At 40.8% G+C, this 14159-nt stretch overlaps 1 protein-coding gene across 2 annotated transcripts in view; it reads right to left on the bottom strand.

Annotated features, from left to right (window-relative positions):
- Window positions 1-14159, bottom strand: part of LOC126199370 (mast/stem cell growth factor receptor kita-like) — a 277142-nt gene that overhangs the window by 52504 nt on the left and 210479 nt on the right. For both annotated transcript variants that reach the window (XM_049936274.1, XM_049936273.1), the window contains exon 15: window positions 12101-12225. In XM_049936274.1, coding sequence (XP_049792231.1) covers window positions 12101-12225 — 125 coding nt within the window. The remainder of the gene's footprint in view (window positions 1-12100; window positions 12226-14159) is intronic.

Here is a 14159-nt window from a genome sequence, read left to right on the forward strand (position 1 = left end):
AGCACTGCAAAACCATATCAACCAACACCAAACTTCCTTGCAGTACCTTAGTAACTTCTTTCCATCCACAAAATTCTCCTGCTATGCAACCCCAAATTCCTGGAACCCATAACACAAATTGAAACTCTTGCCCTGCAGGAACTTGAGTAACATGCACGATACCACCTCAAAAAGTTCTCCATCCTGCTCACTTCCTTCTCCCGCCTTGGAGTGCCACTGTCCACCACCTCTACAACAACATACAAAACCTCCCCCATGCCCCCTTATAGCTGACAAACCCTGTCTTGCAGACCTATTATACTTACCCCACCATCCAAAAGTCCCTCCCACCATCACACAGAATCCAGAACCTAAACAGACCCGCAGTGCAGTCATGAAACTTTCCTCCAGAAGCCTTAGCCCCACAGAAATATCAGTCCTTTCCAAAGGTCACACCTTTTGCCCCACTCCAAAATTCAATCATGCAGGACTTGTTAAAGAGCTTGTCTCCTTCTCCCAGTCCCTACAGTGGAAACACTTTTTCTCCACCAACCCTACCAATCAGACTCAACCAGAGACCAATATTGAACCTTGCCTAACTCAGTTCACTCCTCCATCCAACCGTGATCCACCCTCACTGCCCCCAAACCACCCCCTGTTAACTTTCCAGAGTTTCTTAACCTCAAACCTTGCCTCACAATCGTTCCCCAAATCCCTCAACATGCAAACTAACCTTACATCTGCGGAAAGAACTGCAGTCCACCATCTAAAAACTGATCCCAACATTATAATCCTACCTGCGGACAAAGGATCCACCACTGTTGTTCTGAACTGCAAGGATCACCTGGTGGAAGGACTGCACCAGCTGTCAGATACTTCCACCTACAAACCTTACCACAGTGACCCCATTCCAGTAATCCAGCAGCGTCTCCAGTCACTACTTAAATCCTTAGGCTCATTCCAGAAACTCTCCCCAGAGCCCATCTCTCTACTCATCCCTACCACTCCCCGCACTCCTACCTTCTACATGCTTCCTAAATTCCAGAAACCTCCCCACCCAGGACACCCCATTGTGGCTGGTTACTGTGCCCTCACTGAGAGAATCCCCACTCTCATAGACCAACACCTTCAACATATTATCTGGAACCTACCCTCCTATATAAAAGATACCAACCGTTTCCTGCACCCTTTACCACATGGTGCCCTCCTCGTCACTATTGAGCCATCTCCCTGTACACTAACATTCCTAATGCCCATGGCCTTACTGCTATTGAACACTACCTTTCCCAACGCCTGATGGATTCCAAACCAACGACTTCCTTCCTAGTCACCATGACCAACTACATCCTCACCCACAATAACTTCTCCTTTGAAGGCATTACCTACAAACAAATTCAGGGTACAGCTATGGGCACCCGCATGGCACCATCCTATGCCTAACTATCCATGGGCCATCTAGAGGAATCCTTCATAAACACCCAGAATCCTAAACCCCTCGCCTGGTTCAGATTCATTGATGAGATCTTTGCTATCTGAATCGAAGGTGAGGGCACCCTATCCACATTCCTCCAGAACCTCAACAACTTCTTCCTCATTTGCTTCACCTGGTCCTACTCAACCCAACAAGCCACCTTCTCAGATGTTGACGTCCACCTCAAAGATGGCTACATCAGTACCTCCATCCATATCAAACCTACTAATCAACAGCAATACTTCCCCTTTGACAGCTGTCACCCATTCCATACCAAGAAGTCCCTTCTGTACAGCCTAGTCACCCATGGTCATTGCATCTGCAGTGATGAGTAGTCCCTCTTGAAATATACCGAGGGTCTCACTGAAGCCTTTACTGACCATAATTATCCTCCCAACCTTGTACAAAAACAAATCTCCTATGCCTTATCTTTCCAATCTCCCACCATCTCCCACAGCCCCACCGTCCAGCCACAGAGGAGCATTGTCCTCGTAACTCAGAATCACCCAGGACTGGAGGAACTGAATTACATTCTCCTCCAAGGTTTCGATTACCTATTGTCATACCCTGAAATGAGAAATGTCCTACCCGCTATTCTTCTTATCCCTCCCACAGTGGTATTCCGCCATCCACTGAACCTACACCATAAACTCTTCCATCTTTACAAAATCCCTGCTCCCAACCCCTTACCTCTTGGTTCATACCCCTGTAATAGACCTAGAGGCAAGATCTGTCCCATATATCCTCCCACCACCACCTACTCCAGTCACTAACATCACCTATCCCATCAAAGGCAGGGCTACCTGTGAAACCAATCGTGTGGTCTACAAGGTAAGCTGCAACCACTGTGCTGCATTCTATGTAGGCATGGCGACCAACAAGCTGTCTGTCCGCATGAATGGCACCAACAAACTGTGGCCAAGAAACAAGTGGACCACCCTGCTGCTGAACACGCTACCAAACATCATATCCTTCATTTCTATGACTGCTTCACAGCCTGCACCATATGGATCCTTCCCACCAACACCAGCTTTTCTGAATTGTGAAGGGGGTAACTATCCCTGCAATACATCCTACATTCCCATAACCCTCCTGGCCCCAAACCTTTGTTAGTCACTGTCCTCACCCATCCAGTCCCTTCCTTGCTCCCATTCCAGCACTACACAGCCATCATTCCACCATCACACCCAGTCTTTTTTATTTATTTTATTATTTATTTCTCTCTATTTTTCACCTTTTCCACTACTTCCCCCTCGCCCCTCCACCCCACCTCTCACCATCCCACTGCCCAACCTGCAGCACTTCACTGTCCATCATCGCCACCGTACTATTCCTCCCCCTCTCCACCCCAGCCTCCTCCTTTCCCCACCCAGTCGCCATTCCCATCATGCACTGGTGTTGTTGCTTGCAGTGTGGTTTCAGTTGCCTGAGACTGCAGTCATGTGTGTGAGCTGCGTTTGCATGTGTGTGTGTGTGTGTGTGTGTGTGTGTGTGTGTGTGTGTGTGTGTGTGTGTGTGTGTGTGTGTGCGTGTGTGTGCGCGCGCGCGCACACGCGTGTGTGTCTTGTATGTCTACTGTGGACAAAGGCCAATGGCCAAAAGCTTTAAGTGTGAAAATCTTTTTGTTGTGTCTATCTGCGACTCAGCATCTCCGCTATATGGTGAGTAACAGCTTTCCTTCTCATAATATTGCTGAATGCACGGTGTTGATATTTCAGGCCTATTCTACAAATAAAGGTGAAACCTGTATGACATGAGAATATTCATTTCGTTCAATTGTATACAGACAGACCTAATGTGAAAATTATATAAGTGTGTCTGTTCCTTCTTGTTTAGTAGAAGCAATACATATAGCAAGAGAAAATTGTTGTCACTTCCTTCTGAACCACTCCATTCTGAATGATGGTCTGTACATAGGCTGAGGCACACTCCCTTCAGGGAATAACAAAGCATTTAACATATCTTGTACCTGCATTGTCATTAATAAATGAGAAGAACTGAAATACAGAGATTTTTTAAAAAAATCTGATGACACTGAATATAAAAAATGAAATTATGAAAAATCCAGGCTGGATTGTAATTATATGTGAAATTTCAGATTCCTACAATAGGAAACAGAGGAAGAAATTCATATTGATGGAAATACACATGTGGCGATGTATTACAGTGACAGCAGCCCTGAGACAATAATTGGTATGGAGGAAAAATTCACCACTATTGTTTATTCTTTTAATTTAGTGGTTGTCATAGATCAGTGTTTATCAGAGTAATAATAGAGATTTGGTTTTTGGATCAGACATGAATCTATTAACCCAGTTATTCCAGAGAATAATGAGCAGATACATTGGTGGCTCTGAACAAAAAAAGAATACCTTGCAAGTCACAAATAAAAAGCAGTATAGCGCAATGATGGCAGAGCAATGGGAAGATACAAGTGTACAGTAGTCTTCGGCACAAATGAGTGATTCACTACAGCAACCAGAAGTAAGACTACAACATTTTGTTTGCTGAAATTTTGGACTACATTACAAAAAGAGTGATTTACGTGAGTGGACAACATTTTCCAACAGTATAATGTAGACAACAACAGTGACAAACTAAGCTACATTTTTGTAAACTGGATATAGTCTACATTCGGATTAACCATTATGTACTATTTGGCTTAACTGTCTTGCAACAAATATTGGATTAATACTGACAGCCCACAATAACTTGTTGCTATCAGAATTGGTGGGAAAAGTGGACACTAAGTCCCAGTTTGCGCCAGCGACTACAACATCAAGGAAATGTGCCAGAGTTAAGGGGGAATCAGAGGATAAACCTCAAGAGGACAGCACAGGAGAGAGGAAGGTGGAAGCTATTAAAAAAGAAGAATACAAACTGTGTGGAGCCTTGACAAACCTACAGTGCTGCTTTACGATATTGGAAGAAGAACTCATCACTAGTCTGTGTCCAAGGAAGATGTGGCTATCTCAACAGTACGACAACAGGTCATGTTCAAGAAGGGAAAATTTGATAGTGTGCTGCTGGTATCACAGCAAGTTTGGTTTATGGGCTAAGAAGTGTGTACAACCATGCAGGTACCCAAATTTCAAGTGCTGCCGATAAGGGTCATTATCAACCACAATTTTTTTTACATAATGTAATCACCCCACAAATCTAAATGAGAGACAGGAGCAACACAATGTGACTGTTGTGCAAAGTGCTAATCAACAATTCAGCAATACCAAGGATAGGCATATTTTTGTCAAGGACACTCTGAATGGGAAAGAATATCTTGCCATTATCAGATCATATATTAGCATTCTGCCACACCAGTGCTTTGGGATGATGTAACCCAGGCAAATGTTTACGCTGAAAGCAGCAAATGACAGTGACACTAAGTCCAGAGATTTAGGGAACATGGAATTTCATTGTGGCTGCAGTTGCCCATCCCATTCTGGGAACAGACTTCCCAGAAAATTTCAGGTTACTAACTGATATATTAAATCAACTGCTAATTACTAGTGATTTGTCACACAAGATTCCTGCCATCAAACTGGTGGAATTTTAAACAACAACAATCATGGCTAAGGATGACAACCCATTTCCACAAATGTTGCATGACTACCTGGATTTCATCACTCTGACAATGCAACGGAAGCAGAGTCAGCATTCAACTATACCTGCTCTGTCGGTCTACACCCAGTACTGCCGCCTAGCACCAGAGAAGTACGCAGTGGCCAAACAATACTTTGATAGATGGTTTGACACAGGAATTGTATATCGTTCGGACAGCCCGTGGGCATCACCACTACATCTGGTGAGTAAGAAAGACAAAACCTGTACACCTCATGGTGATTTCAGAACATTAAATGCCAGGACAGAGACAGACTGTTAAACAATACCAAACATTCAAAACTTTAAGGGCATGTTGCAGGGGGCAACAGTATTCAGTGCCATAGATTGTGATAATGTGTATACCTAGATTCCGATGGTTCCCTGTGATATTCCAAAAACAGTTGTTATAATACCTTTCGGGCCATTTGAATTTTAATTTATGCCATTTGGGTTACAGAATGCTATGCAAACATGGCAGTGATTCATAGATGAGGACTTATGTGGATTAAATTATTGTTTTGCCTATATCAATGATGTTTGGTGTTTTCATGAGATGAGAAAGAACACAAGAGACATTTACGACAATTACTCAATCATTTACAAAAATTTGATGTTCTTTTAAACCCTGATAAGTGTACATTAGCAAAATGGAAGATCAAGTTCCTGAGGTATGAGGTAACAGCAGAAGGTATAAGACCCCTTCCACAGCACATACAAGCAATAGTAAATATTCACCAACAAGGAACGTACCATGACTTACATCATTTCTCGGGATAGATAAATTTTTACAGGCATCACTTGCTGCATATCATTGAGATTCAAGAGCCCCTTAATGCAGTGCTACCAGGGAAACATACCAGTGGTAAACATCAGGTGACATGGTCACAGCAGATGACAGGAGATTTCTCTAAACTCAATGATTCTTTGGTATTGGCTACTCTTTTATGTCAACCAAGTCATATTGCAGAGGTGGATCTAATGGTACACCATTGGTGTAGCAATGCAGCACCAGGTAGCAGGCAGGGATATAGCAGCCACTCGCATTCTTTTCAAGAAATCTGACACCAACTTAAATCTGTGGTCAGCTACCGATGGGGAGTTACTGGCAAAGTACAAAGCAGTAAAATATTTCTGTACAGATATAGAGGCAAGACCCCTCTCTATTTATACAGACTACTGCTCACCAGTCAATGCCATTGAGAGGACCCACCAAGAGAGTTCCCTACACTGTACCAGACATTTGGAATTCACAGAACAATTTACAATGGACATACATCACATCAGTGGTTATGACAACATTGTGGCAGACTGTCTATCAAGAGCATGTACAGTGATTCAAGGAATTTCACAGCCAGCTAAAAGTGGATGAAGAATTGCACAGCTTAAAGGAAGACAAAAATTCGAGTTATGAATTGAAAGAAATTTATGTACCAGCCACGCAAATGTCATTTTGGTGTAACACAGCATGCAGTCAGATTCACCCCTACATTTCTGAACAATTCAGTAAGACCATATTTCACATGGTTCTTGACCTACCACATCCAGGAATTTGTTGCTCAGCATTTTACTTATCCAAACACAGACAAAGATTTTCAACAATGGGCAAGAGAATGTTTACAGTGTCAACAATGTAGGGTTGTATGGCATGTTTATGCATCCATTGGTAATATCAGTACTTCAGCAACAAGAATTACTCGTATACATGTAGACATCGTGGGACCATTACTCTTGTCAGAAGGATATATGTATTTACTTACAATGACTGACTGATCTACGCATTAGCCAGAAGCCAGATACAGTGGCTAGGAATTTTTTCAAAGTAAGGATCACCAGATTTAGAGTCCCACCTGACAACCAACTGGGGATGTCAGTTTGAGTGTGAACTTTTTTTTGGAGCTTACAAGATTATGTGGACTTTCCTATTTGTGGACTACAAGCTATCATCCTGCCAGCAATGGTACAGTAAAAAGACTCCACAGAGCTCTTTAAGTCGCACTCATGTGTCACCAGGAGACATGGACTGAAGCTTTGCTGACAGTGCTGCTTGGGTTGTGAACAGCTGTTACAACTGATATCAATCTAGCACCAAGTCAACTGGTTCCTGTCCACCAGATTTGTATTCCCGCTGACTTCATAGAGCAACAAAATACAATGATACTTTCAGCAAGCATGTTAAACAACTTCTCACAAAAATTGTGATGTTCAATGCAAAAACTTCGCCCACAGGCTCCTCTGCTTCACAGAATAAGACCTGTATTTATTCACAGAGCACTTCATCAATATTCACGTGTGGTTATGAGTAGATGCAGTCAAACCATAATTGTGCCCACCATATGTGTGACCATACTGACTCTTAAACCATAAGACACATACTTTTCTCATAGAGCAAGAAGGCAAGGCGACGACAGTATCTACAGAGAGCCTAAAGCCAGCATATGTGGCACAGGATGAGGACACAGAGCAGCCTACAAACTCGGAACCACAAACAAGCGACAAGGTGAAGACACATTAACACCAGATAATAGAGTGCTCCTTATTAATGAGGAGAAAAGTAATTCACAGATGTGTGAGAAGGAAGAGGACGAGCAGGCAGTTGAACACACAGTCCAGGCAGATAGGGAAAGCGGGCCGGAAGGAAAGTCATACCTCTGCACCCCTACACTCCAGACGCCTCAGCAGCCAATCAACCACAGCCTCTAAAACAGCAAAGCCATGGGCACTGGCTGTGGTACATAGTGAGACACCTCAATCAACAACAGGACAGTGCAGACAAGTGTTCTCCTGAGCTGGATGTCACATTTATCCTACATGTCCAAAGGTTACAGGTGCACCAGGGTTTCAGAAGAAGATTTCACAGTCAGAAGAGAAGAAACAGCAGCCACATTCTCCAGACAGACAGTTGCCACACAATGGTACCTGCATGCCCCATCCTCAAAATGGGTGTGGGGGGGGGGGGGGGGGGTGCTCTGTGGCAATGTATTACAGTGGCAGTTATCCAGAGATGATAGTTGAGACAGCTGAGAAATTCATCATCGTTGCTTATTCTTTGTAATTTATTGGTTTTCATAGTTTACTGTTTATCAGAGTAATAATAAAGATTTGGTTTTTGGGTTTGAGATGGATCTATTAATCCAGTTATTTCAAGAAAAACTTATGTTTCACTAATGATATAGTACTCTTTTCTCCTAGTGCCCATAAACTTCAACAACTAACTGAAAAAGTGAGGGGTGAAAATCAGTTACAATAAGGCTAAAATTATTTATAATCAACACATCAACAAGAAAATAGTAGAAACCATCAGTTATGTTTGAATAAGATGATAATAATTTGTACACAATCCATCTAATAATGAAGACTGAATGAATTAAGGTTGAAGAGATCTGTAGGTGGCTACTTTCCAGTGGGTATCAAATGGCTGCTACTGTTTTTTTTTTTTTTTTTATTCGTGTCAGAAGCACCATGGATACAGGAATATAAAAAAATGAATAGCACACAGAAAAAAAATTAATTACAGGCATATGAAAATATATATAAATATATATACAAATATGTGTGCACAGAAACAAAACGTTATAGGCATTTGGCCCATAAGCGGGCTACGTCGACAGCATTTGGGGTTGCCAACATCAGATCCTCTAAAGTGCAGTGTGAAGGACATTCAGGGCAGTTATACATGTGCTGGGTCGTCTGCACCTCTCCACAGTCGCAGAGATTAGATGTAGTAGAATATCCCCACTTCAGAAGGTTATCTCTTGACCGTGCAGTGTTGGTGTGTAGCCTGTTTAGTGATCTCCAGACCACCCAGTCCTCATCGTAACCTGGTGCCAATTCTTCCTTTGGTTCCATCCAGTGCCCTTCTCCTGACCGCTTCCATCTCTCCATCCTAGATCCAGGTTGGTCGCTAAAATCTTCGGTTGCTCTGAGAAAACTGCGTCTAGATTTCAAGCGTTTGGTGGCTGGCTGAGTTTTGTGGAGGGGGTGGCTCTCTGCCATCTCAGCCCTCGCTCTTTCACTATAGGCTGCCGTTTCTCTTCACACTGCAGGAGGTGCAATCCCAGCAAGATGGTAGAGCTTGTCTGTTGGCGTCGATTTCAGACATCCAGTGACGAGCCTGCAGGTCTCGTTCAGAGCAATGTCGACCTGTTTAGCGTGGGTAGAGTTGTACCAGACACTGCTTGCATATTCGCCTGCTGGGAAGCAAACTGCTAGTGCTGTTGTCCTCACTACCTCTGGCTTTGCGCCCCACGAGGAGTTCATTATTTTCGAAGAATATTATTTCTGCCGCTACCTTCATTTTGGAGTTAATACAGTGCTGTTTATATGTCAGAGCCCTGTCTAGGGTTACTCCTAGGTATTTGGGGTTAACGCAGTGTTCGAGGAGTGTGTCCTTCCAGAAGACACGCAGCTTACGGGATGCCTGCTTGTTACGGAGATGGAAGGCGCAAACTTGTGTTTTGCTAGGGTTCGGCTTGAGTTGGTTGTCGGCGTAGTACTGACAGAGCATGTCTAGCGCATCCGTGAGCTTTGTCTCAACATCCTCAAAGGAGTCACCCTGTGCAGCCATAGCACAGTCATCGGCGTAGATATAGTTTTCCGTACCAGCTGGCAGTGGTTGATCGTTGGTGTATATGTTAAAAAGTAAGGGTGCCAGTATGCTGCCCTGAGGAAGACCATTTTTCTGGGCCCGCCTCCTGCTATGCATCCCTTGGAATTTCACAGAGAACCTACGGTTCTCTAACAGACTTCTAACTGTGGATGTGAATTTAAAGTCCCTGGTAATGGCATACAGCTTCTTCATTAACAGACGTAAGTTGACGGTGTCATATGCGGCTGTCAAGTATATAAAGGCGACACCGGTTATTTTCCGGTTCTCATAGCCGTCTTCAATCAGCTGCGTGAGGTTAATTACCTGAGATGTAGTGCTTTTCCCTGGGCGGAAACCTGCTTGTTGGGGGATGATGAAAATGGTTAACTTATTTATGTCTCTGTTAGTATCAACACAGTCTGTAAGAATGGTGAGTATAGATACATGTACAGTAGGGGCTTATAACATGTAATGAAAGAAGTATAGGTAACCATCACCGCATAGCTGGGGCACTGAGTGGTTGACAGACATGTAAACAGAACTGAAAACATTGGTGAGATTTTGGGCAATGTGCTTCTCCAGAACTGACAAGAGGAAAAACTCACAGACATACATAAAATGTAAAATTCCAGGACTGGAAATGCCACACTTATTAAAATATTCCTGCCTATTTTGCCATAGCCAAATGTATGTCATGTTCATACTCAATGTTTTGTTCCTGTCTGTAGATAGCATCTTCAAGGGGAGTAGAAACTTTTTTGAACGTCCAATGCACACCCTGGCTAATTGATGGAAATAAAATTCTGTTGCCATTTGACCCCATGCCAAGGCATGATGTTATCTGTTTTGAATATTCGAAAGCAACTGACCACTGTCAGTTGTTGTGGTCCACTTTTTATATCACCCAATGCTGGAAGACTAAATCAAGCAAAGGAAATTTCAAGACTGAATACTGGTATCCTTCTCCTTGTGCCTGCCTGAGACTCAATGTCTCCTCTATACCGTGATGGAAAATTGGTATACATCATCTTCAGAACTGTAATCCAGATACTGTTTGGCTTCAGACCCTCCTCTTTCTAATTAAAATTATTTAACTTCTACAGCCTCTTGTAACTTCTATGGTCTCCCTTTATTTGTCTTGGTACCTTCTGTGTAACTACTGAAATGCATTGCTTTTTTAAAACTTGTAGTTTGTCTTTTTAAATAAAAATAATACTCAGTGTCTGTGTTCAGAATAATGGTGTAACATAAATCACCTAAAACTGAAATATGGGTGAAATGTGTCACACTGCAAGTGTAAAGTAGGCAACAACATTAGGTCCACACTTGCAAGTAACAGGATAAGGACTCAGCAGGTCCTGATGTCAGTGCCAGGTAGATGAGGGAAACATCAGAATGGCAATCAGTGAAGATGAATTTTATTCAATAAATGAAAAGCACATTTCCAGTGTAAGCTATGTGTTGAAGCATACTTTTTAACATTACAAATTAAGATGTAGCTGTCAAAGCTGTGATGGTTCTATGATTTTATGGTAGTATGTAAACAACAAGGGAAGAGGCATATAAAAACCAATATAGCTAAATTTTCTATCCAAAAGGATAAATCTTCAGCTTTTGTTGCCTTTAAAAGTGCTTTGCATTTATGGTATTTCTTGTTTAATATTATATTCCCAAAAAGACAATACTTGTACCACCACTTTAATGCTTGTAGCATCATTGTCAATAAAAAAAACTCGTAATACAGTTTAACTGAAGAACATATCTGGATGAACTTGTGAAGTCCAATGATACTTCCAAACTATGGAAAGCATTGTCCCTGAATAGATCTAATGTCACCTAGACTTGAGCCTCTTTGCTCCTCATTGCCTTTGTATTTAAAACATAGTGCCCCTTATTATAAATTGATTCATTATCATGAATCTTTAAAATAACTGGTAAAAATGATAGTGTTGTAATCTAATAACAATTTAGAAAAAGATTATTAGAAACAGAAATCACAGTAGTAGCTGAAAACAATAAGCTACACAAAGGACTAAAGACATACAAAACTTTTCTACACAGTTACAAAGTAATGAATAAGTAATTATTTTCAGAAGATAAGGTGCAAATTTAGAGGCCACAGAATATAAATACATGGGAAAGTATTTTGAAGCACTAGTATGTTAGCTTGAAGCACTAGTATGTTAGAAGTCCAGTTACATTGCTTGCATTCACCATTAACTTGTGCATAACTACTAGTTTTGATATCAAATTTTAAGTGACATTAATTGTCATTTACAGTTTTACTTCTATTGGTCTTTTATCTTACTAGGTTTCCAAGGAGGAATTCTGTATTTCTAAAAGCACAAGTACATTGTCACCTTACTTATTTCATTGTTGGTGCTACCAAGTCTTTAAGTACTGTGAGTATAGGTACAATACTTATACTAAGATAAATTATAAATAAAGATACTTTTGTTGCATACCACTTGGGTTGAAACTGACTTGACCATGTTCACTTGTATCACTTGTGGATGATGGAATATACCTCACAGCACTGTTGCTGTTAGATTGATGGGTATCTGAAGATATGGAAGACCTGGATTTTGACCTGAAAGTAAATGTATGGCATCAATGCCAAAGAAATATCAGTTTCTTTCTTGCAGTCATATTTCTGTTGTATTAGTCAAACTCACTGACAATTTCTTATGAATATTTCAGAGTTTGCTAGAACACCTTAGTAAATTGCTGCTGATCTCAACATCAATGCACTCAAAAATTCATTGACTTAATAAAAAATACTGTTTCAAATTAAATTTATTTGGACATACAAGATAAAATGCTCAGTCAGCTACATATACTGGCAACAGTTTGAAGATGCATGTAAATTTTGTATGGATTTGGGAATTTCCGATCATTTAGGTTTATTCACTGAGCTGTCCACAGAAAGCAGGGATCAACCATGTAAAAAGGTTTTTTAAACAGAAACTTTCATCATGAAAACTTTATTTTATTTAATGACATGCTGAAAGAGATAGAATGGCACTTCAACCAAAATATTTCAAGCATTGCAAATTCTGGAGCCTTTTTAAGTAGTGTAGTAAGTGTTTTCAATGAAGAATTTCCACCTAAAACATTTTTTTTAACAAAGCAACAAAAAAATAAAATGAGTCACTAACAGTATAAAAACCACTAGCACTTAGAAAAGAGAGTTACATAAGGAAATAAGACTAATGGAAAAACTGACTTGGATGAATATGTTAGATAATATAAAATTATAGTTACGTAAGTTGTCAAATGACAAATAATAGATAAATTTTAGGGCATGAGAAAAATCAATGGCAGTGTGGTCAGTTGTGAAATCTGAACTGGGATCAAAGTTCCCTGTCATGAAATTTGTGAGTAAAATAACTGGACATTCAGTATCTATAAAAATAAACCAATCTTTTGGACATGGACATTTCTGAAAGGCGCTGCAGAAGTAAAACTGCTTTCAAAAAAGCATCAAGAGAGGATATGAGAAATTATCATCCCATCTCTCTTATTCCAGCCCTGTCAAAAGAATCTAAAAAAGCTTTTGCCATCCAGATTCAAAATTTTATGAAGAGTATGTGATTATTTTGAGAAATCAATTTGGTTTCCACCATGGAAGAAGTACTGTAAATACAATTAATATGTCTGTTGACAATATAAGCATCATCAGACAGGAAGAGTAAAGCTCTTTTGTGTCCTCAAAAACACCTCTGTTCAATAAATCATGCTCCGCTTATCTATAAAACTGACAGTTATGCGATCAGGGGTAGCTCTCTACACTTGTTCACTTTATATCTATAGAATATGAAACAGAGAGTAAATATTTCTTCAAATGTAAACAACTATTCTTCAAAATGGATAACAATACACAAAGTGTCACTCAAGGCTCTATTCTAAAATGCATTTTGTTGTTCTACACTGCTGACTTACCCATCATTATAAATGCCTCATTTGTTTTATTTGCAGACAATGTTGTTGTTGTTTTGGTTTTCAGTCCAGAGACTGGTTTGATACAGCTCTCCATGCCACTCTATCCTGTACAAGCCTCTTCATCTCCAAGTAACAACTGCAACCTACATCATACTGAATCTTCTTTGTGTATTCATCTCTTGGTCTCCCTCTACGATTTTTATGCTCTGCGCTTCCCTCAATTACTAAACTGATGCCTCAGAATCTGTCCTCTCAACCAATTGCTTCTTCTAGTCAAGTTGTGCCACAAATTCTTCTTCTGCCCAATTCTATTCAGTACCTACTCATTAGTTATGTGATCTACCCACCTAATCTTCAGCTTTCTTCTGTAGCACCACATTTCAGAAGCTCCTATTCTCTTCTTGTCTAAACTATTTATCGTCCATGTTTCACTTCCATACATGGCTACACTCCGTACAAATACTTTCAGAAAAGACTTCCTGACTCTTAAATCCATACTTGATGTTAACAAATTTCTCTTCTTATATCTTCTCTACTTTGATCATCAGCAGTTACCTGGCTTACTTTAAGTGTCTCATTTCC

Source organism: Schistocerca nitens, chromosome 8 (genome assembly GCF_023898315.1).
Source record: "Schistocerca nitens isolate TAMUIC-IGC-003100 chromosome 8, iqSchNite1.1, whole genome shotgun sequence".
Taxonomy (NCBI): domain Eukaryota; kingdom Metazoa; phylum Arthropoda; class Insecta; order Orthoptera; family Acrididae; genus Schistocerca; species Schistocerca nitens.